This window comes from Rissa tridactyla, chromosome 7 (assembly GCF_028500815.1).
Source record: "Rissa tridactyla isolate bRisTri1 chromosome 7, bRisTri1.patW.cur.20221130, whole genome shotgun sequence".
Lineage (NCBI taxonomy): Eukaryota > Metazoa > Chordata > Aves > Charadriiformes > Laridae > Rissa > Rissa tridactyla.
The window spans coordinates 48,945,706-48,970,603 of record NC_071472.1 but is presented as its reverse complement, the minus strand read 5'-3'; the positions used below and the strand labels follow the sequence as shown (position 1 = coordinate 48,970,603).

General features: G+C 50.0%; 1 protein-coding gene across 12 annotated transcripts in view; it reads right to left on the bottom strand.

The window, feature by feature from the left end:
• The window catches only part of MSI2 (musashi RNA binding protein 2), a 255,745-nt gene that overhangs the window by 96,383 nt on the left and 134,464 nt on the right, over positions 1-24,898 (bottom strand). For all 12 annotated transcript variants that reach the window (XR_008467594.1, XM_054207877.1, XM_054207878.1 and 9 more), the window contains one exon: positions 5,728-5,776. Coding sequence is in view for 11 of the 12 variants with exons in the window: in XM_054207877.1 (XP_054063852.1) it covers positions 5,728-5,776 (49 nt within the window). In the remaining variant the exon portion in view is untranslated. The remainder of the gene's footprint in view (positions 1-5,727; positions 5,777-24,898) is intronic.

Sequence of the window (24,898 nt, the reverse complement as noted above, 5' to 3'; positions counted from 1 at the left end):
ATCCGCTGGCTGGGGATGGCGCAAACACAAAGCAGGACCCCCGCGTCCCTTCCCCAGAGCAGAGAACGTGGGAAGGACCCGCAGATCCCACTCCGGCGCATGGTCTCGGTGGCACGAGGTGCACAAATCTTTCTGTCTGAATTCTGCGGGTTTAGATCAAACCCAAAGCTCTCCACCCATGGGCGCAGGGGTCTCCCCAGGGCTGTGGAGCTCCTCGTCTCCAGGAGAAGGCTGCTGCGGTGCCAGCCCATGGACTGGGGGGGTCTCAGTGTGCCCCGCTCCAGGACAGAGCCTGGTCGGAGCTCCCCGGGGAGCTGCTTCACCTGCCGAGCCAAAGCGATGCTCTCCCGGGATCCAGCCCCTCATCCAGGCACGGAGGGGCCACCCAGCCCAGGACACCCCAGCCCAGGACACCCAGCCCTGCCCGCAGCACCCTCGCCCTCGCCGCGGGCAGGGGAAACGACCGGGAGGTTCACAACAACCGCAAAAACCCAACTCATTTTAAAGCTCTGTCATGCTCAATGCCTGTCTCTTGGAGATGTTTTAACCCCTAACACCTAGGACATATTGTTTGCATCAAACAGACAGCCTGCTTTTCTTTAATTTTGTTTAGTTTTAAGATTAAAGAAGTCCAAATCACATGCTGTCACTTCCCTCCTCTGTCCCCTGCCATTCCTAACCGTGTGAGAGAGTTAATTGATATGAAAATAACTCTAAGGGCTGCATGGCTTTGAAAAACATATAGCATTACATTCAATACCGGCAATTACAGCTTGGGGGATTCAATCACTCAAAGTCTCTATTTGTCTTCTTGCAAGTTGAAGCCGTGGGCCTGGCATGCTGCACGGCGGGGACAGCTTCTGGAGCTGCGGGCAAGCACAAAACCAGTACACGCTGGTGGAGAGCAGCTGAAGCTGTGATCGAGAGCATCCCATCAGGATAACTAACCAATACACACCCTTCTCTGGACTCATCTCTACCCACACGCTTAACAGTTGCAGAAAGAAAGGGGAATTGCCAAACAAATTTACCAGGAGACGCTCCTTTCCACACGAGGCACGCAGCCTGGGCAGGGCTGAGCTGCTCCCGCACCCCTCTGCTCGGCCACCTTTCATCTAACCCTTCCTCCCTCCTCCTCCTCCTCAGCAGCCTGCGGCACACGGTGTTTTTTCTCCGCTTTGCTGGATTGAACAAACAAAACCTCCCGCTGCCGGGGCCTGGGGATCGCCCAGCTCGGGCAAAGCACAAGGGCAAGGCAGCGGCCCCAGCCAGCCCCGGCTGCTCGCCTCGCTCGGCAGAATCGGGATGCTTGCTGGAGCTCCCGGCCATAATGAAGTTAGAAGGACATCATCATCTTGCCAGGCTCCCTCCAACCCCGAAGATCAATAACTAATGCTGAACTCCAGATTTTATCTGCACTTTGCAAGGGTAACAAAATAACACTACCCTCTTTTTTTTTCCTTTCCAATTACTAAATCCTTTCAAGATTGACCCAGTAATTTTCAGCTCTATGAAATTTTAGGCAGTGAAGAAAGCGATGAAAGTGATCTTCCCGAGTCTTTGGAGAACTTTTTGTGTGGTTTTACTCCCTGGTACAGAAATAGAGGGTTACCGGCACTTTCTTTCAAAAAAAATAATAACATGGCATCTTAACAAAGCAGACCCAGAGATATTCGCCATCTAAGTGCCAGTTCATTGCGTGCCCACTATCACAACTAAGTGGCCAAGACACAAGGAGAACCCTCGCAAGAAGACACGGCATCCCAGTGAAGCTAGGGATTATTTTACCTACAACACTCCAAAAATTAACCACTCCTTCAATTAAACACTCATAGATTTTGTAGCCTGCCAGACAGATAGGCATGAAATGCAATAGCTCTGAGTCTTATTTTCCCGAGAGAACATCCAGGAATAGCTGGACATTAAAAAAGAAAAAGACACCAGCAGAGGCAACAAAGCGGTTAGCTCAATGACATTTTTAGTGTTATAAAAGTTATGTGCTCTATTGGCAAGGCATTAAGTTTTATTTTGGGTGGGGTTTTCAAGCCTTCCCAAGGTATTAATAAAACTGTTCAACGATGAGCAGTTTCGAAAATCCCTCTTACTACGTCCGGTTAAATCTCCGCGTTTCCAGTAACCGGCGGGAGCTGGTGCTGGGTGCGGGCGAGTTCCACGCTACCGCAAAACACACACAGGAGTAACGCACACGTGCCAGAATTATGTCAACAAATACTCTCAATTTGCTTGCAAGGAAATTCATCTCGCCTTCTAGCAGTAGGGAGTGAATTTTAATACTTTCCCTTTCCCTTGCCTACGTTGATTATTCTAGGCATAGACTAACTACAGAAAACCACAACGGATATTTTATCTGCCATTTCTCTTTCCCTTGGCTAATTTGAAGATACAGATTGCAACCCGCAAGTGGTTTTAAGAATTGCCATTAACACTGTTGCTGCACGCTACTGCATTTTAAACATGTTTCCAACACAATCAGAATGTCACAATTTGTAAAATCTGAGGTGATTTTATATATGATCGATGCGGCAGAACCCACTTCATCGCAACGGCCCACTGGCCGGTTTATTAGCCTGATTAGGGGAAGCTACCTGCACAGAGAAGGAAAAAATGTCCAAAAAGACCGGATAAATTCAAGTGTGAAGATGAAGCTGACTCTACCCTGCCTTTTACACTTGTTTTTTTCTTCCACCTGGACTGGGCAGAGTAAAGACCCGGAGCTGAGACTTCCATGCCCCTCTGGCAGCACAGCCCCTTGGCACTGGCTGGGCTTCACCCAAGGAATTTTGGCTAATCCCAGCAAATTAGCAGCATTGTCCTTCACCCAGCAAAAGGGTAAAGCCTGTTCCCTGGGAAACAGCCGCACAAACAGAGCTGACCCTCCCGGGAGCCAGAGAACTCCCGTATTTGCCAGAGCAGGGAGGGGGGCTCCAGCCCACCCTGCCCCCGGACGGCACAGGCAAGCGGGACAGACTCGGGTCCGGAGCCTGACACCAGCGGAGCACGCGGGAGGTGCGGGTAACACCACCTCCAACGGCATTTAGCCTTAGTTCCTCCCCCCTTAGATCTCATCTAGGAGCTTACACAGGGATGCCAACGCAAAGAGAAATGTTATGGCTTGCCTGTAAAAAAATCAGGCTATAAAAAAAATTAACCAAGGAAATAAATTCACAGAATTCCTGGGGAAAAAAAGGAAGACCTGTTGCCTCTTGTCTTCAACACACATTGTGGGGAAGGAGCCCTTTGTGGAAAAAACAAAAGGTCTCATGGCAGCTAAGGTGCCCCCCACATCTGCAGCCCTCAACTTCAGTGGTTACAGACCTTTTCTCCAGGTAAGATGGGGGAAAGATGCTTTAGAGAGAGGAATCCGTCCCCTGGGGCTTATCGGTCAGGTTCACACCTGAGAGCGGGGCTCCCCAGCGCGCGGTTCCAGTGCAGAGGAGCCGAAGCAGAGCTGTGAGAGCAGAGCGCAAACACCGCCGCTGCCCTCGCGCCTTGCGAAGCGCCTACAGCAGCACGGTGCCGCCGGCAGAGCACCGAGGGGGATCACCCTGAGGTGTGCGGGGAAGAGAGGAGCATCTTGCTCGCAGGAAGCAAAGGAAGGACTCACACCACATTGCTCTGTTTTTAACGTCCCTGCAGAGTCTCCTGCCCAGCCTGGCAGCGGAGCCCAGTCAAGGCAGGCAGAAGCCGTTGAAGAGACCACTGCTGCAGGCACAGCCGCGAGCCTCGGTGGGAACGAACCTCCAGGATTTGGGACATTTCAGCAAATTAAGACTTTCTTCCCCTGTCTCTGGAGCAGTGCCCTTACCCAGGGACGAGGCAACCGCTGGGGTGACCCAGCCCTGCCGTCGGGCCGCAGATGTGCTGCAGGACAGGCTGATGTCCACTAGAACAAGGTGTCCCCCTGGTGCCCCCTGAGCCTCAAGTCTCCTGTGCCCTCGGAGAGGGATGGCAGAGCCCTGCTCCAAGGGGTGACAGAGGCAGAGACACAAAACCGCACGTCAGGGACTTGCAAATCAGGCTGAAAAGCCTCAAAAGGACGGGGCATGGAGAGGAACACAGGATGCACCAACAGCCCATCCGATGCACTGGCCAGGTTAAGAAACAGTTTAAGAGAAGGAAACATGGAATACAAACAGAGGCAGGCAGCAGACTCGTCGAAACACATTCACAGGGGCCAAATCTGCTGAGTCCGTGCCTTGCTGGGATCGGAGCCCCCCGGTACTCCTGGAGCCCAGCAAACCATGTCAGACAGGGGATGCGCCCAGCACAAAAGCACCACATAACACGGCCCTTAAACGCAAGAAACAATGTGCCAAGGTCCTGAATGGAGAAGGGTATTTATGGCCCATTTAAGGGTGGTTGCAAAGAGAAAGGTGGAAAATTCCCTGGATATAAAAGCAAGTTGTCAGGGCCTGAATTTTCCAAACTATGTAAGAGTTTTGAACACTTGGCTCCTGTTACAAAACTGATGGGCACTGGCTGTTCACTTGCCTTCCCTGGCTCTGAAGAACTTAACTTTCCAGGCAAGTCTTTTGCTCACTGCCGCTGAATTTTCCAGGGTACTACGATCCCTGACTTCAGAAAGGGATCGGTGCCTGGGAGAGAACTGCTGGAGGGAGGGAATGTTATCCTGGAGGTTTGCCTGACTCACCCAGCCATCTGCACGCACTAAGTTCCTTGTTAAGGCAAATATCAGAGCAGTGAATAATTCCGACAGCGCAGGGAGCTCAGGTCTCCTGCCCCGGAGATGAAGAGGAGGGCAGGCGGCAGTGGCCGAGCACTCCAGCAGCTCCCCTCTCCCCTTCCCAGGCTCCCATCGCTCCCAAGCCCTGGGCTGTGCTGGGCTCCTGCGCGGCCTCTGAACACAGCCGTGTTAAAGCAGGGAGACTGGCGGCATAAAATCAGTCTTGTTCTGAGAGAAGGGAAGAGCAGCCTGACCCCAGAGCAGTGTCTGGGGCCACCATGAGAGCCCAGGTACACTGAACTCCCCCCAGCCGAACGGAGCAGCTGGGCTGCTCTCTGCCCGGAGCTCGGCGTCTCCGCTGCAGCGATAACGTGAACCACTCGCCCAGAGACAGCGGAGCATCATTTATTTCCACTGAAGGGAATGGCCATAACACTGAAAATAATCCTCAGCTCATTTTCACAGAACTGTACAAGCAGTGATGAAACCCTGTCTCTCTCGTGAAATATGTGAAGGGAAATTCCTCTTCTGGAGATCCTGCTTATTCTGAGCTACATCACTGGAAGACAAGCAGTTCCCAGCTCCAGAACTCCAGCATGCTTGAAACCTCAGCGGAGGGGTTTGGCACCTTGATTTCCTTATGCCCAGCTTCATCTGATGCTAGCCACCCTGGTACCCGCCCTCTGCTTCCCCGCAGCTTCACCACACCAGCTCCCGGGCTTTACTCTCCCCAGGGACACCACAGAGCCTGACAATGCTCCTCCCAAAGAGAAGTCATTAGGCTGACCAGAGAAGCCACCTCTAATAAGAAAATCCACGTGACATGTGGCATTACATGTTGAACGGCCTTCCCTCTGCAACACCTGCCGGACCGAGGGAGCCATCTCAAACATAAACGGCTCTGCTGATTTAGCACCACTGGATTTAGCCACTGGCTCGTCGTGTTGACACTGATTTTTGGCTGTGGTCACCATGCAGAAGCTGTCACAAAATGTGACGTCTGAGCTCCCATTCTCTCTTACCTCTATGCCTGTTGGTCGTCTTGTCAAACATAAGCATGGCGTCCTCTACCTGCAAGAGAGAAGAGGGGAGATGCACGCTTTAACACATCGCCTGCACGGTTTGCAAAGACACAACAGACAAACCGGGACGGGGAGACCAAGGCAGGAGCAGCCTCAGCCCGGGCACAACCGATGCATCACATCTCCTTCCATTTGCTCCGAGTCAGCTCTTCCCTTAGGAATCTGCTGCTTTTAAGCCACGTCCTAGCTGGCATTTGATCCTAAAGCGGAAAAGCGAACATTAAAAGTTTCGTTGCCCTAAAAAGCCAAATATCTAAGGAGCTCCTCCACCTCTCGTCAGCCCCTGGCTGTGCCTCATCTCAGCCTCTTTCCCTTTTGGAGGAGATAAGGAGGAATCATGGATGCAAATGAAGCCCATGACCTCTCCAAATTAGAGTCACTGTCTTGGCTGAGAATTAGGAGGTTTCAAGAAGTATGAGCAGGGTAAAATCTGGTCAGCCAAGAAAGGTATTCAGAGGTTTTCAAAGGCCTTTTGAAAAGCTAGAGGAAAGAGGGGAAAGGGAGGAGGGAGAAAGTTTAATTCGCATCAGGCTTGGCATTTCCACTTCAGAAGAGAGATGACTGATGAAACGTATTGAAGTGCAACCAAATTGCTTTCAACTTTCATTACTATTTGCATGATTTATTCCACCTCCATTTAATCTGTGCAGCCACACCTAAAATTTTACACTTATTTTAGAAGGATGTTGTGCTGGGGTTTATTTTCCAGCATTATCACATTTTAAACTGTTGCTTGGAGGTTGCAGGAGCCGGGGCAGGTCGGTGCTGCGGGAAACGTCTTGGGCAATCTTTCTGAAAAGAAATGACAGACTCGCTATTCCCCGTTGCAAACTAGGGGCTGATGGAAACCCGTATCACCACTAAATTGCAGAAGACATTGCAGGAAGGGAGAAGATCTTGAAATAAAAGGTTTTGTTCTTTAAAGGACTCCACTGCTTGTCTGCGGGGTGGGGTTGGTGTTTTTTTGTTTGTTTGGGGGGTTTTTAGTGGTTTTTTTTTCCCCAAGTAATTTTTATGATATTTCCATGTTCTTGCATTCTGGCTTTCTATAAATCATTTATTTTAGGTAAGTGATTTACAATGCAGCTACACGCTCTCTTCACCTTACACAGTGCTACCTTTCACCCCAACTGCCCGTGCTCACTTTGTGCTCATCTCTCCCTTTCTGCCAACACATCTACATGGCAGATCAAGCCAGGGAACTGCTCCGGGTTAAAATGAGCCGCACTTTCTTTTCCAGGTTTTAAGTCCTATCAGTTTCCCAGCACGGCCACACCAACGCCTGCGCTGCCCCAAGGGCCGGGCTGCTGCAGGGGGCAGAGCAGCAGCGCTCTATGGGAAGGTGGGACCACTTTGTGTGCCTGTGACAGCTTCTGCTGCCTTAGCGTGACCCCGGAATTACAGCAGGATTTGAAAGCTGGCACCTAGATAAAATTCACAGTTCAGGGAGTATAGTTTGACTGCGGTCCTCTCGTGCAGGGGACACACATCCAGCCTACTTCTGTGCAGAATTACAACCTCAGTCTTGGCTGGGCAGAGACACGTTTTGGGAAGGTGGTAAAAACACAGCATGAACCTCTCTCAACCACGGGACTGAAATACACTCTAGGAGATAGTAAAAAACCACACTGCAGCAAAACCTTACACGATGTCTAAACACATCCAAAAACCTGTCTCTGGTTAACTTGCTCTTAACTTTTTCAGTCAAAGTGGTTTGCAAAATGTGCTAGCAGTGGCCTGAGATGGTGGAGAACAGCATGCCTCCTTGATACCCATCTTGAATGAGACTTAAAGATGCTGACGCACTGAAAAATCCAAACCCCATTAAGCACAGAGCCATTTGTCCTGCTGTCTTTCTTCACTCCAAGGAAGAAAACACGCAAATATGAGCCATACCAGGAGGCAGATAAGGACAGAGCTGCCCTTCACCCTACCACCACCGCTTATCTCTGCTCCAGGGTTACGTTTGCACAGCAAGCTTTATTTTTCATTCTCACAGGTCTTGGCCTCACTGGAAACAAAAATTACATGTCGCACCTAATGCTGTTTGCTAGAGCATCGCGGCTTCCCCTGCCTCGGTCCACACGACCGTGCTGACCACCCTGTTGTCCCCACACCAACCGCTGTCACGGAATTTTTAACAGGCAACTCTTCCAGCATAAACTTTTTGCCTTAAAGCCCATACCAGAGCCCAGAGCGGTCTCGGGCACACGACAGCACAGATCCCACCAACCCAGGGAGCTCCTCTGTCTCCCGACCCGGGGGCTGCCGCCGGGCCCAGGCTCTCCTGGCCGGATCCACGCTTTTCAAAATAACACCTCCTCCTGCAAGGACATGGATCACCAGGGACTTTCAAAAGGCTGTCCGTACTGCCGTCAGGGGAGAAGAGACACGAGATGATGCACAACATGACCCGAAACCTGCTTTAGCATGGCCGTGTCTCAGCCCGAAGGCTCCCAGCAGGCTGGAGCCTGAGCTGTGGGGTACAAAACCCTCTCTCGGGGCTCAGCTCTGGCTGGCAGCACCACCACCATGGGTCGGAACCTCTTGTGCAACCTCATCCTGCTCCTCCAAGTGCTGCCATGACAGAGAAGGGACAGGTCCTGGCACAGGACCAGGCACTGGAGGGGTTGAGGGGGCTCTGGGTCCGGTTCTGGTCATGCTGGGGATCTGCAGTTTTGGTCACCTCTCCCATCAGTACAATGTGACACGTCATCTCAGCCACGAGGTACCGCTCCTCTGAGCAAACAACGGTCTGTACCATGTGTACTAAGGCCCCGCTTCGCTGGAATGATGATCTTGGCAGAGATCTTTTTTATGCAAATAAATCCTTATTAGCAGTAACAAACGCAGCCTGCGTGTGCTAATCCAGGCGATTTCCAGCGCGCCAGCAGGGACCCCGAGGACCGCGGGTGCCTGGGAGGTGGGTGCTGCATCCCTCCCAGCAGCGGCACTGACTTCTGGGCTGAGAACCGATGGCGGGGTCGGCCCCACCGCTTCAGAGCTGGAAACCCGCACGGGGGGAAGTGGCTCCGCAGCCCTGCTTCAGATGTGGACCAAGCACGCCTTTAAGAAAAAATAATCAGTGGGGTGTTCTTTAAGCCAGCTGGTGCCCTTTCAACAATGTCTAATTGGTTATCTTTTCTGTTTCCTAAGGTCAGACCATTTTATCTCCGTCTCTGCCCTTTCTGAGTTTACCCCACCCCGTGTTATTTTTTAGGGCAGCCATTGTAACAGAAGAATAGCCTCTTTCCTCCATAGTCCGGTGACACAATGAGACTTCTTGAAACCTCCTGAATAGATAAAGTGCAATGGCAAAAGGAAAATTCTATTAACGCTTTGCAAAATAAAACATCTAAGAGTGGGTTAGACAAGCAAGAGAAGAAAATCAATATGGAGAGGGCAGCGCGCTTAGAAAAACTTTTCACCAGTTGCAAAAAGGTGGCGAGGGTATGGGAGGGAGGGGGAGAAAGAAACTTATTAATTCAGAAAACCCATCAATGGTATGGAAATCTGGCAGAACAGCAAGAACTGAAACTAGAAGAATTTGAATATACAAAGGGCTGAATAGAATGAGAAAACCACACTGCCTCACACACACAGCCCGTTTCTCACGGTTCTCTGTGAATCAAACACAAGCGGCTTGTTCAAGTTTTCATCAAGGAGAAATAAGGGACACAGTCAAGGTAACTGGCAGTAAACTCTGTAGTAAGCAAATTGATCCCTATTTCAGGGCAAAGGAAAAAAAAAACAAACCCAGAGATGAAACTCAAGTACATTCAGGAGCTGTGACCGTCCAAAAGTTAACCCCCTCCTTCAGCCTGAGGCTCCCTTGTTGGCCCAATATTGTAAAGATGCTTGACCGGCAAGTTCTCCAGGTTTCAACTCAAAACATGCAACTAGCACCTTGCTTACACAAGAAAAAGGAGTTTTCTCCGGGGACAGAAACAGGACTGGAAGATCCATCGCCACCTGCCAGGCTGGGCCGGGCACACCCAGCGCTGGTCCCCTACCAACCATCACTGGTCACCCACCACCCAGCGCTGGTCCCCAACCGCCAGCTGAGCCCCATCACCAGCAGTGACCTGCCGTACGCATGTTCTCTGGGCACGGTGAAGAACTACGCACCAGCAAAGAGCTGAATTTCCCCAGTGCAGGCGTCAGACGCTGAGCCACCAAGCAGGGAGCCACGTCCCACCCGGCCCACTCACAAAGCTCCTGGCAAGCCAAAAACTTCTCTCTCTTTTGAGATGTAGTACGGCTCAATATGGAGGCTTAAAGGAGCTGATTGATTTGAACTAATTATCGACATCAAATGAGAGCGTATTACAAAATGAACACAGTCTTAGCACTTAAGGTAAATAAAAAATAAAGAGACTTACCAGATAATACCAGTTACAAATGGTGACTTAAGCCCAACAGACTTCTCCTCTGTCCCAGCATACCCCATATATCCACCCAATTTAGACCCAGTTTCTTACATAAAGCCTAACTAATGGGCTTTAGTTTATTTCATATTTTTTTTCAACCCACTTGGGGCTCTGAGAAAAGGAAGGGCTATACCACTTCTTTAATCACTGCCTGGGAGGAGGAATAAGGGAGAATAGGAGGAAAGAAAAAAACCTGGAGGAGCCAAAGACTTTAATAATCCTAACAGTTCCCAGGGTTATTTAAAATATGCCCAACCAGTTCACAAAAGGCTCCACAGAGATAAATGTAACTGATTTTCTTCCACTTTAATGGAGGCATACATTTAAAGCAACAAAACCAGGGTGACCTAAATAAAATGGCTATTAATTGTACTCAGAAAGGCTCTGAATTTAATGCAACAGATCCAGCCTGGCAGAAGAACGCCCAATATTCTCCATTCATCCTTCCCACTTTCCTCTTCAGGATTTTCAACTCCCCTCTCTTCCGCGGGATGGTCCTGAGCAGCCAGCGATGACCAAGCCCATCGCCGCTCCCGCCGTCACCCACCGGCGGAGCCTCTGCGGGGCCCAGCACTCACTCCGCCAGCCTCGGGGGGACGGTGCTGCCACCGACAGCGGAGAGGACCAAACCTGGAGGTTTGCTGGAAAATTTCACATCTGTATTTCTACAGCCACGCGATGGCTGCACGGATTGGCCAACCCAAGAGCTGGTCCATGTACAGCTTATAAAGCTGAGGTCTATTTAGAAGGTGCCTGCACGCACACAGGAGTAACAACAGCCACTATTTCAAATCTCCAAATTCTCTTTTTTCCATTTGAATCAAGTTTGCTCACTGATTAAAACCTCCACGGGGAAACTACCGACTGCCATAAGCATCCCGAATGGACACACAGCAGTCTTTATGCCTCACACTCCTCCTCAGCCAGCCCAGGAAAGTTTTTCCCCGATCCAAAACCTGAGTTTCCGACACCTCCAGAGCAGATGGGGACGGGGGGGGGGGGGGGCTGTTCGTTTCCAACACTCCCGGGCAGATTTGGTGCTACGTTCTCTGTCCCTTCAAGGTAAAGAAGAATTAGGGCAGACAAATGAAATAACGCGCTGTAATCGAACGCTGTGGCAATTCAGATTGGGTCCTGGGAGAAAAGAAATTACAGAAGGATGACATTCAGCTACACACAGCTGGGTTGTGTTCCTACCCCCTCTGTCCCCTGACTCGTAAACTTTACAGGTCTATCACTTCTTCTGCTCTCCCAAGAAAAGTGTGCTGGATATTCTGGTCTAATTCCTCAAATTATTTATACACGCTGCACAACTCCTCCAATATTTTGCTTTCTGAAGCAGAAAAACCTCTTAGCTGCTAGTAAACTGTCAGGTGCTATTATTTTAAATGCGCATGTGAAATCTAAGCGCCAGCAACGTGCTTCTGCAGATTTACAACCTCCCCCCACATAAATTAAGACAAATGCGTATCGCATGCCAGACAGTTAGGAAAAATGGTTCCCCCACACCAGGCCTCTGGGTTTGATTACAATGGAATTAAACAAAGAAACAAATACTTTAACCTTTTCCCCTCTTTCTGTCACGTACAGCCCCCTCCCCTGTCCAAAGGCACCCAAAGCACCCTCTTTGCTGCAAGGCTGGTCCCTCGTGGCGTTTCCAGACCCATGGCCCAGCCCAGGTGACCACACTGGACCACAGGCTCCCAGCCCAGAGCGTGGCTGGTCCCTGTTCCATCACCCCACCACGCTCAAGGGCTCCACGCCCGCGCCCATCACCCTGATGGCTGCTGTCTTGGCCAACGCACCGGGGAGCAAAGTGGAGACCTCCAGGGCTGGATGCAGGAACCGCTACAGCTCCAACAGGTACCCAGCTGGGTGGTGAGAGGTTCACGTCCTCCCAGCTTGTGTAGCGCTTCCTGGGGGGCTGGAGACACCCGGTGAGGTCCCTCGCCGAGTGCTTCCTAGCGTTTTGCAGGGACAAGTTACCAACTGAGGACTGACATATTATGCACCGTGATAATAATCAATGCCATACTGTGCAAGAACAAATTCCAGTGCTAGCAATTTTTCCCCCCAGCAGTCAAGTCTTTAAAAAGTCTTCTTCAGCAATTATAGCTAATAAAACTACAATTTTATTCAACACACACATATCATTGTGACTAATTTTGCTCCATCAGGGCTGAAATTAAAACAGTCATTCAATCACGTTAATCTCAGGGCTTGCTCACCAGCCGTGACATGGCAAAGAGCATCCCAAATGCTTGCCAAAAAGCACAGTGGCTACTTGTGGACTTCAAAATGCTCCTGCAAAACCCCAACACGTTACTCAATGCTTACTCTACCAAGGGGGATGTCAGAATGACTAATGCTCTCCAGAAAAAACAGCTTTCCACAGCAGGGCAAATTAAAGATGACTCTATAGAGGATTTCTCATACATTCTTTCTCTGGCATTAATAATACAAAGCACTGATGAAAGCAAGGCTCTTGACCAGTCTCAGATCAAGCTATAAACTACATGAGGACTCTTGGAGCTTGCCTTTGACCGTCTTGGCTGAGAACTTCCCTTGTCCCCGTCAGGTTTCCAGCACACATCAGCTAACACCACTGACTGGGAAGACAAGGTTCTTGCAAATAAACCAAACCAACCCAACCAAAACCCAAACAACTCAGGAACATAAAGACAGCTCTCTCTTCGGCATCAGGGGCTGCTGTGCCACCACAGGACCAGCAGCAGAGAAGGCAGGGCACACGGGATGGCAAAGAAGCAAGGCCGGTGCCAGTGAGATGGTGTAACGTCAGCTTGGGTTGATAACGACCTCCAGCCAGCAGAACGGTTGGCATCGTGTAAACTCCCAGGGACGTTTCTCCAAAAGGTAAGACGCACCTACGCAGCCAGGGCCACCACTGCAGAGAGGTGTGGGGGTCCCTGCCACAAAAATGGGTGTGGAACAAACCACTCCAGGAGGCAGCATTAACTACTCGGCATCCATCGGGCACCGGCAGCCACTCTCTCCTGAGGAGGTGGCCCTCACCTCCCAGTTCCCTGTAACGCTGGGTACTTCAGGGATGCCTTTCACAATGGAAATCAAGCTGAAGCCAACAGCAAGACAGAGAGTTAGGCAAAACCATCACGTGCTTTTCCGAAGACAGAATAGCCACCTCTGTCAGAGCGAAACAAGCCTTGGGCTGGGTCCCATCTCTGCAACCGTGTGCTGCAGCCAGGTCTAACTACCCAAAACAATTTACGCCCGCCAGCGCATGGGCGGCTGTACCGTGGGTCCCCTTAGCTTGATGGGAAAATAGGTTCCAGCACTGCATTTCTGAAACGAATAGCAGAGTTAGAGAAGCCGATGCCGAGACCGCATCTCACAGAGCTCGCAGGAGCCAGGGAGACGTCCCCTGCTCTCCTGCCCTTCTCCCAGGTCAGCAGCGCTGCAGCTAATCAACACCCAATGCATTTCAGTGCTCTGAGATCCCGAGGGGAAAGGGTACAGAGGGTACACACGACCACCCTGGAGCAAGAGCCTGAGACTCGACCCCACGTGGTCACTAGACACACACACAAACCCCAAAAGATGGGCTAAGAACAACTTCCCAGACGCTGTGCTGCTTACAGCCCTGCACTGATGGAAATTTGCACCAACAGACTTAAAATCTCCCTGCAGAAGAGTAGTGTCTGTTAGAGAAGGGGCAGAAAGGTGGCGCTGCCCAGTGCTCCAGTGCTCACGGCCTCGGTGACCTCTGGGGACAGCCCCAGGTCCCAGAGTGCCACCGCTCAGGACCTCCAACGTGCTTGGAATATCTCTGGATGGCCAGAGGGATGATAAATGCCACATAAATAAAAGAAGAGCTGCTACGACGACCCCTTTTTGTATCCACCAGCTTAAAGCACACACTGACCTGGCCACAAACGGCGGTATCTGAGCACCATGGCTCCTCAGGACACACCGCTGCCCTGCTGTTGAACGGTCAGGGACACACGCCTTCGCTGCAGTGTTAAATCACCTGCAGCCAAGCAGGTCCCGCGGTGGCCGGCACCACCGAGAGCAGCTGCTCTGTGCCAATACAGGCCATTGCCCGCGTTCGGCCCAGTGGATATGCTGCACCAGCTAAAACCAGTCCCGCACTGGTGGGGTTTTGCGCACGGATGGGATTTGAGGTAAGAACAAGCCAAGCGGCAGCTGGAGGCAGGTCTGCAGCCTGGGCCATCCCCGGTGAGCTGCTGCAGGGGACGGGGATGTGGGGGACAGCAGCGGGAGGACCCTGCGGCTCCTGAGGGCACGTCTCCTGCACAGACCCGCTCCCCTCCAGCATCTCAGATGTCTGCCCACACACACCCACCACATCCCCCGTCCTCGACATGCCACTTTCTCTAAAGAAGCGCAAGCTAACTGAACGAAGGACAGAAAGCAGACATCCAGACTTGTTTCTGGAAGCAGACTGATCTAATGCCACACAATACACACGTTTACAGGAGGCTGTAGCATTTCGTTAACAAAATGCATTTGTGAATTAGAGCAGCACCTCCATCACTGCTATAATAAAACTCCCATCTACATTTCTGCCAGAAATCGGAGCCACAGAAGTTTCTTCTATGATCAAAGCCGGTCTGTGCGACAGGCTGATTGATATGAGACAGGGAGCGATTGATAACTTTAAAATACATGTCAACAGCTAAAAACACTTCAGTATGCGTTAAAAAGCAAGAGAAGGAGCATACTCTGAGCTTGTTCAATCTGAAGCCAGTGTTAAATCACAGAGTTCCCGCTGCAGCCCTTCGCCAGAGTGGCAAGAACAGAATCTAGTTCAAAACATCTGCTGGAGACTCTCCAAACTCTCTTACAAACATTTAATTCACCCTGCCTCAAAACATCTTTGTGTTTTACCCATCTAACAGACAAGGAAGAGGGTGGGACTATGAAGGGAAATTAAGCTCCAGGCGTTTTAAGTGACCCATACGTGGCCCCAGAGCCAGCCACAGTCCTGGAAATCTTTGCCTTCGGTTCCCTGCCGGCATCAGGAGACCGATCTCCCACATGCATCCCCGTCTATCTATTCATTCAAGACGTCTTGTCCCCTTGTACATGTGCACATGCCTACGCACATTTTCTGTGAATTTCCCCAACAACTGAGTAACTTCTCACGAGCGTTTTTTTTTCCCCGTGTTCTTGCGAGATCCACAAAGGAATGAAGAACCCGAGCTCCATCTGTTCTGCTCCCAGCCCTGTCCCCTCACTAGCTGCCTGAAGGAGTTACCACCAGATAAAAACATGAGACAAACAAACTGTACTTTTTAAATGCACACACTATAATTTCAAAGTATTCTTTTTGGCCCTCACACAAGAGCCATTAGGATTCACATGTTTAATCTTACGCTGCTGAAACGTAGGAGAAGTTTTGCTTTTTTGAAATCAAACGCTGAGAGCTCCACGTAACCACATCACTCGAAATGCAGCTTAAATATATCGAATATCTCAAGTCACGGCACAACCACAAGAGCCGACAACGCTCCAGTTCATCCCAGCTCCGTCACTCTGCCGGGTGCTCTCAGGCCGAGTGCTCCCATGCGGTTCCCTGCCCCGAGAGGTGCCACGGGACAGGGAAAGGGCCGTTCCCCTCCACGCCGGCAGCGCGGAGGCGATGCCACCACGGGGGCACTGGAGGAACATTGCTCCTTCAGCATTTCAGCGAGCCAGGTGCAAGGCGGTTTGTGATTTTACTTTCACGGAACATTAGCTGCAGTCAGCAGAAATAATTCTTCCTCCCTTCACAGTGCTCGTTTGCATATTAGCACTGCAAAGTTGCAATCTGTTTTCTTTTCCGAACAATACTTAAGCAGTGCTGCCCATTAGGCCTGGCCAGCGCGGATTTTGGAAACCACAAGACTGTTAAAATCTCCATCCAGAGGAGAGGCAGCTCCTGCTGAACTGTGTGTCCACATACGGACAGCCGATGCGTACCCCCCTTTCTCTCCGGATGGGCTGTAGCCATCCCAAGCAATACCATGGCCTGAAAAGCCAGCGAATTTCAACATCTTTCCCCCTTCCTGGGCTGCAGCAAGAGGGACCTTCTCATTTAATGTAATTCCAGCACCAGTTCAAACTCTGCCTATCTCTGCTCGCATTGCTGCAGCCACAGGATGCAGCTCCCCAGCCGGGAGGGGACACGGCATTTTCCATACAAGAAACTCCGGTTTGACAGCTGTGGAGCCAGTTAAAGCCCAAGCTGGCTTGGACCTGGACCCCCCTGAGAGTGCCACCCTCCTGTTCGAGCCACCCAGCAACCCCCTACCCATCCCACCACCCCGCTGTGACGCTCCATACGGGCAGGCGGAGATGTCTGAATTAGTGCTTTTTCTGGAAATTAGTGCTTTTCCTGGCTGATGCCAGCCAGAGAGCTGCCTCCAGCTCCCCCCCAGCCCCCGGGCTCTGGGCAGGGTCCAGCCTCCTGCGGGGAATCCAGGCGGGAGCTAGACCCAGCAACACCCTGAACAAACACGGCTACGACCTCTCTCAGTGGAGAAGGAGCTTCAAATGTTTGTGGAGCACTTGCAGGTCCTTGGATGAAGTGTGCTACATGCAGGGTAAAGGCTTTTCTTTCCAAACCCAGCGTTTTCCCTATTGACGCAACACTAAAACACGAGCAGCTGGTTTGTTTACTACAAACAAACATGCCAAATAACGAGATGCAAAGAGACCATTAAAAGCCACATGCCAGGAAGAGCATCAGAAACCATCTCTGTGAACACTGGCGGACAACACATCGGACTCCAAATCACACACTGACCATTTCAGGAACAACCCCGAATAAATGGAAACTCCTATTCAGTCTGCCTGAAGTCCAATTAAGTCCTTTCAAGACGTGGTTTCTGAAGACGACAATGGCATTTGCACATCTTCCTTTTTAGCCCCTTCTGGCTGGAGCCCCAAGGGACCCGCCGGTCAGCACACCACGATCTGCTGCGTCCCTGCATTGTCACCTCCCTCGGAGCAGAAAAGAAGTTCCCGCTCACCCAGTGACCAAACCTACAGAGAAAGAACCTAATCGCACACCTCTCTCTCCCATCGCAGAGCACAAACATGCAGCATTAAAGCACAGGTCTCTCTCGCCCACCCAACGGACCGTAATAACCTGTAGGTTTTCAGTCGGTGCCCTTAAGCCATACAGCAAAACCCAGCTCAGAGCCGTGCCCGGTATAGAGCATATTGAGGAACTCTCTATTCTCAAGAACCCAAGGGGTTTTTACAGATGCCTTTGCAGCACAATTCCAGCGCGGGCCGGACACAGGTAAATAGATCTGATTAAGAGACATCCTGAGCAAAGTAACAGGATCGAGTTTAAAGAGCTTCCTGCTGCCCTTTTGTAAATACCTGCTGAATAAGTGTGAAGATAAGACAAGTATTGCATTACTATGTTTCCTGATGCATGAAGGGCTTTTTTATTGCCCAGAGTTCAAAAAAAAAAAAAAAAAAAAAAAAAAGTATGAACAATTGCCACAGTCAGCTTCAGCAAAAGGCTCAGCTGCAAAATGAAACAGTGTAGTTTATTAGCAAAGAAAAACTCATCTAAGTTTCCCTTGACTGTAATGAAAAAAAGTTTCATTTTATTTCCTGCTAGAACCTTTTCCCTTTTATTGTTCTTTTCATATACTGACTTGCATATTAAAGAATATTTTTCCAGGGCTATTTCTTCTAAGCAGAACTCTCTCCTCCCTTGCCCTTCAACCCCAAATCAAAGACAGCTTATATCTCTACATTTAGGGATGCTTTAATTTACGGAAACAACACTTGCACCCCAGATCCTTGCTGTAACAAGTGTTGCCCACTGCCGTGCCCAAGAACTGTGACTAATGGCCACTTGGGGTCCAAGTCTCCTCTCTACCCCCGGGGTCCCCAGCAGAGGCAGCAGCCGGGACGGCTCTGCCGAGTCCTGGGCTCCCACACAGGCTGCCGACCACGTGGGGATTCAGAGAACCGTACTCAGACCAAACCCATTACACTGATGGTTTAGGACCCTTTCTTCTTTAATGCTGTTGGCTCAGGGCCCCGCCGCTCCTCGCACACACACAAGACACGCTGCCTGCTCCAGCAGCTCACGGCACCAATGCATGGGAAGCAAAAGGGATTTTTTTTCCCATTGTCACAAATTAGTGATAAAAACAGAAGAGGAGTCCCTGGATTTGCTTTCACAATTCGCTGCAAAGACACGAGCTCTGCCCAAACAGCCAGGGCTGCGAGCACCGCTTTGCCGGGAGTTAGAGCCCGTTCACGTCCCTGCATACCTTGCACTACAACGCTCATTGTTTTGGGGCATTTTGGGGGTGTTTTTGTTTTGTTTTGTTTTCTGATTTTTGGTGGTTTTTGTTTTGTTTGTTTGTTTTTTCAATTTTAAATTCTTTATTAAAGAAATAAAACCACTTTCAGCAGAGGAGAAATAACACAAATGAAGCACTAGCTCCGATTTCTGCTGTTCGCGGGTTTAGGCTCCTCCTTTACCTCTTATAAAAATATGCCAGCAAGTCTGGACGAGAGGACAGAAGCCCAACGCCCTTTGGGGGAGCGTGTCTTTTAGGTCTGTTTGCTGCAGCAAAGCATCATTCCCAGTAACCCGTGGTGGCAACGACCGCCACCACCCAGCCCGCTCTGTCCCACGGGTCTCTCAGCCTGAGGAGCACCAGGCATGAAATGCCATTTTGATCACTCAAGACGTGGGGCCGCTCGCTGCAGCCTGGCCCCCGATAATTTGAGCTCAATCAGGGAGCCAAGACTGGAACATTAGTTTGGGCTGTCGGGATGGATTTTTAAAGTACCACCTTGATTTCAGTCCCTCCAGCTCCACGCCTTCCCACTCTCTGGTCAGGCTCCTAAGCACAGCCGTAATAAATGCTGGGAAAGGCAATCCACCAGGAGAACAGGCTATTAAGGCTGAATACAATATTAAAAAGAAAGCAATTAGCGGCGCTGGCGGCGGCTCGGCGCAGCTCCTCCGGCAGCGCAGCCCCTCTCCGAGCCCCTCGAACGCGGGCGCGTCCCGCTGTGCCCCAGTGTCAGACTGTTTGGAGAGAGATTTAATGCCCGCGAACCGCGGTTATTGGTGGGTAAATTGAGTTTTACACGTGTCAACAATGCAAGCTCTCATCAGTTTGACAGAGCCTCACCCAGTCATTTGAAACCAAGGTTCAGCTGCAATTTTTAATTACCCCTGGACAGCACGGGGATTACAGGCATAATCACCATACCCGGGTTTCTGGAACTACCTTACTACTCTTTTAAAGCCTACTGCAGAAAAAACAATGTTTTCTGTTCTGTTTTGGGGTTTGGTTTTTTTTTGGTTTAAAACCATGTTGAAGCCATTCAACCTCCCGCAGCTACATAAATCATCAAAATGATTTCTGTGAAAAAGAAATAATTTTCTTCAGTTTATAAATGAAAATTAAAAATAGGATCCTCTTCCACCCTTATTATCCACGTAATGGGGATTCGAGGCAGAGGTTTAACTTTCAGTACAAATGCAAGACGGTTGAATAATGCCCCATATGTGAAAATGGCCAAAAAGCCCCCAAGGAAGGGCTCTGCGGGCAGGCAGGGCCAGGACAGGCAGAGACAGGCACAAGCTGGGCAGGAGCACCCTGTCATTAGGGAAAGGCAATTTCAGCCAGTACAACAGCATCTGCCCACGGGCGCCATCCTCTCTCATCATAAAACGGATATAATCATAGACTGGTTTGGGTTGGAAGGGACCTTAAAGTCCATCCAGTGCCACCCCCTGCCCTGGGCAGGGACACCTCCCACCAGCCCAGGTTGCTCCAAGCCCCGTCCAACCTGGCCTTGAACGCCTCCAGGGATGGGGCAGCCACAGCTGCTCTGGGCAACCACCCCCAGGATAAAGAATTTCTTCCTAATATGTCCTCTAAATCTCCCCTTTTCCAGTTTAAACCTGTTCCCCCTCATACTATTGCTCCGCTCCCCAGTAAAGTCCCTCCCCAGCTTTCCTGGAACCCCTACAGATACTGGAAGGGGCACCGAGGTCTCCCCGGAGCCTTCTCTTCTCCAGGCTGAACCCCCCCAACTCTCTCAGCCTGTCCTCACAGCAGAGGGGCTCCCGCCCTCCCAGCATCCCCATGAGGAGGTACATACAACAAGCTGCACTTTCACGGCACGTTTTCCCAGGGGACATGGAGGTGCTCTGCAGCCCGCCCCGGACACGCTACATCTTTCCCGGGTACGGGGAGGCTGATCACGTTCAGATGAAGCTGCCTCAATCCGTCACACTGACCAGGGGTCAAACCAGAGAGATAACCCAAACACCTAAACCAAAACCCCCTATTCTACCCACAAAACAGGGCACCCCGTTTACTGAAATGGTGTGACACGTGGGTTTAATGCAAACCCCACGTTACTTACCTTTCACACTTTGGTCCGATTTATTCCTGTTAAAGGGATGGATTAGTTTAGCTGTTGACTGAAACAACGCGTATTGGCAAGAGTTTTCCAAAACAACGTGTATTGGCAAGAGCTTCCAAAGCTGCCATTCCCACCTGCCTCGTCCCTGTGCCTGGGCACACACACGGACACACACGTGTGCACACACGTGCAGGGACATTTATTTGCCCCTTCTCCTCCCTTCCCCAAGCCCCGGTCCCCAGGACAGGGCCAGGAGCAGAGGGTGCGTGTCCCACCTCGCTGCAGAGACCTGGGCGCACTCACCCACCGCGGGAACACGGGATTCAAAGGGCAGCTCCCACCTCTCCACTCCTCGTTCTCCCCCAAGCCCAGGGACCGATAAAGCACCTCCCTTCCCTCCCCCACAGGGCCCCTCCGCTGCCTTTCAACGTTTTGTTTGAAACCTCTTGGCTTCAAACACTTTTTATTTCTTGCCCAAAAAGCTATTTGAATGGATTACGTCCCAGTGATGAATCTCTCCTAGAAACGTTACAAGAGACTCTTGAATCATGGCAAACAGGCTCGGTAAATCAAACGAACTGCAAAAACGGGCAAAGAGAGGATTTTGGTGTTAAGAATAAGGTGACAGGTCCACACATCAATCCCACGTGACTGACAAGATGTCCTTCTGAGATGTGTATATGTATTTTTTTAAAAACTTTGCTTCAATGATTACACTTTATTATGCCGAAATAACGCAAAATACAATAATTAAGCTGCGATCTCAGTGGATTGTTCGCAATGATAATTCCACCTTTGTAATTCAGCTTCAAATAAACCCCCTTTGTTCTGTCTTATTACACAGATTCTGGTATCATTCAAGTATATTAACTGTAGCCTATTACTGTCACACAAAAATGCTCCCTGAGCCATAGCAAAAGGCTCCCCAGACAAAACTTTATGTCATGTTAATCCAAGCTTTAATAACTATGAGGATATATAACTGTATTCTAATTGTGCTTTGTGTTTCTGCATACCAAAAACAGAAGATATCAAAAGTGACAGGGGCAGGCTTCCTCAAACCCAGCCCCGGCTCGGCGCCACGGATGCTCTGCCCGTCCGCGGCATCGCCATCGCCGGCATCGCGGCTCAACAAGGGCAACTCGGGCCAAATCCTCACTCACGCCAAAGCCCAGGCTTGGCCACAGAGGGAAAACCACGGGCTGGCGGTGCTAATGCCGCGGCTGGTACTGCAACAGAAATTAATACCCGCTAAAATAGCACTTAAACAGGGATAATCAGTATTATGGAAATTGTACATATTTAATTCTTGAGTGTCTGCTGAAAACATTACATGATAAAGGACCGTAGTAAGCAGAGCATTCATTTTGTAGCCAATGCTTAAAATAGGCAAAGGGAAAAAAAAAAAAGAAAGAAAAAAAAGAAAGAAAGAAAAATAACCTGGAAACAAGCAATGAGGAGATTCACAAATTTATTATAGTGCTTTTTCAAGTGCAAGCTGCAAGCTGGGAAATATTTTTTAAAAAAGCAGATGGACCTGTCCCACACCACGAGGTTGAGGCAAAAGCGTTCTCTATTGTGTTTTGCTCGCGCTTTTGCTAACCTGGTTTTAAGTGCCTTGAGAAATGAGATTTATACCCCTTCCATGAGTAAGGTTACAGTGCTGATCTCGCAACTAAACCCACAGCGGGCTGAAAGCGGCCAGATTTTAACCTTGCTGCTCAGCGGTAGGACACGGGCCCTTTCAACTCCTCCTCACTCTCACACCCTTCTCATTTTCTACTTCAGTCTTCCCTATTTTAGTCCTGTAAAAGTCAAAGCTAACCCAACACGGAGAAGGAAAAAAAAAAAAAAAAAGTAAAAAAAAAAAAGTATAGGACCAAAAAAAGGAGGGAGGAGGAAAGCGTGGACCTTTTTGCAAGATCAGAAGACAAACCAGGGCCAGAAGTAAAACAGCCCCCCCGGGTACAGACCCTGTGCAGGATCCGGGATTTCCTCCTCCCGGGGGCCTGGTGGTTCAGTCATTTCTGTCACTCTCGGCAGCAGCTCGCCTCGTCACCCCCTTCCTCCAGCCCCGTCTACTGAGAGCTTGGGAGGCTCTTCAGAGGAACTTCGATAATGATTAGCCAAAATGCTACCAAAACTCAAGGAAACATGATGGGTTTCCTTCCTGTGCACCCACCGTCACCCCCCGAGGGCTTTCCCAAAACTTTAATGCCAGGAGAGAACAGGTAATGGAAATAAATATTTTCCCTTATTTACTTGTTACTGATTTATAACACTTAACTACCATAAAGGGTCATCTTGTAATGTCATAAAAATTGACCCCATATTTTACGTTAAGCTGACTGACAACCTGAGGGAGAACTGCAGGTTTCTCCGCATGAGGAGCTCGTAGAGCTCCCCAAAACATCCTGTTAAAGTAACCAAAGCTGCTGCCCATCAGGATACAGCCCTTTCCGCTTCTCCCAACTTTGCATCACCGAAGGCTACAAAACATTATTTTCTATTAGTCATTAAGTTATTCTGGACTGACTGCCTCTCCAGCAAATCACTGGAAAAAAGCTGATTCCGGGGACGGATGTGTCATTCATAATAACTCCACCTTCTCAGGTTTGGTGCTGGCGCTCCTTGGGCTGAGACACAGCGCTTTGTTTTAAAGAGTCCGGCCCGTTTCATCACTCCGAAGGTCAAATTAAACCAGGAGGGTCAGAGTTTAGAATGACTGCGCGACTCTGATCATCTCTTTCGGCAACCAGCTCTCCAAGACCTCTCCTTAGTCAAGCCGAAGAGGAGCTTTGTCACCCGCATGCCTCTCCACAGGCACCCTCCCGCCCCCGGCCATCACTGACCTCCTCTTGTTCAATACAGGATTTGCAGACTGTCTAGAGCTACACACGGGGCCGCCGGGGAGATCGTAAGGATCAAAACCTCATCTGTCTCCAGTGTCAGAAATTCAAAACCAGCTCCTTCAGCTCCCCAGACTCTAATTAGGTGGCATCTTCCAAACGTTTCCCGGAGTAAGCCCAAAAGGTATAAAATGCTGTACATTTTACTGATAGGAGGTTTTGTTTATCGGTGTGAATTAACCTTAGACAAACTTGGAAAACTTCACTGGATACGTTAAAAAAATAAAGACGAGTTCAAATGAGACTAAAGGAAACCATGAGAAATTTGGGGTTTTCTCCTGAAGACGCAGCATCCACCACCACTGACCAGGGAAGGGCCAGCACAGGCTGGGGCTCCGGCAGGGCTGGTGCGGAAGGGAAAACAGCTCATTTCTCAAACTCTGCCATTTTAACTTCTCCCACCTTAAAAGAAAGGAGCACTGAAGACCGACGGGCAGCATGGAGACAGGACAGAAAGTCTCTGAGGACAACAGCAAACTCTCATGGGTCCAGAGCACCAACGCAGACGCGAAGGGCCACAGAAATGCAGAAACGTGGGTTTTATTTGGACAAAATAATGGAGAGAAACCCTGACTCTCCTCCTGCGCTTCCACGGGAACTCGGGGGAATGGTGGTGCTCACCTGCAGGCATCCCCACCACCAGCGCCCACACAGCTCATTGACTGCCTGCACCGGGACATCAGGAGCGGCGAGCGGAAGCAGTGAAGCTCAAAGAGAACGGGAGAACAAGTCCAACGGACTCACCTTGTTCTACTCCGCAAATCATCAAAATGAAAAATACACCCAATGCCCCTGAGAAGTCACCTTTCTCCTGGTTCCTGCTCCAGACGGACTCTGACCTTGCACAACCCACCACCTCCACATCAGGAGACGCACTTAAAAAGCCACCAGATTTTAAATATAACACAGTTGAGGATTTTATTCACCTGCTGACACTGGAGCCTCTTGGTTCCATATTTTGAGGCTGTTTTCTACAACATGTTTTAAAAATGAAAATGAACAGTCTTGTGTAAATCACAAGATTCCAGAAACTGGAGTATTCAGAAGAAAAAAAAAAAAAAAAGATATCACTGAACAGCCTGAAATTTTTGATAAATTGTGAAATTTGGCAGCACCCATCTGACAATGTTTATTCCCCACCCACCCCCCCCCGAAGTTGTACTATGCTGAACATTAGATCAAAACAGTTTTCTTTGGCAGACACGGGTTCTGCTCTGCATTCCCCTTCTCCCTGACACACCATATGGACCATTCTTAATGAAATATATTTAGAGAGGGATACTAAACTGGCTCAGCACCGGGGTAAGCCTGGCTTCTCTGGAAGACAAGAGACTAAAAAAAACGTCATGCATTTTTGAACTATCACTT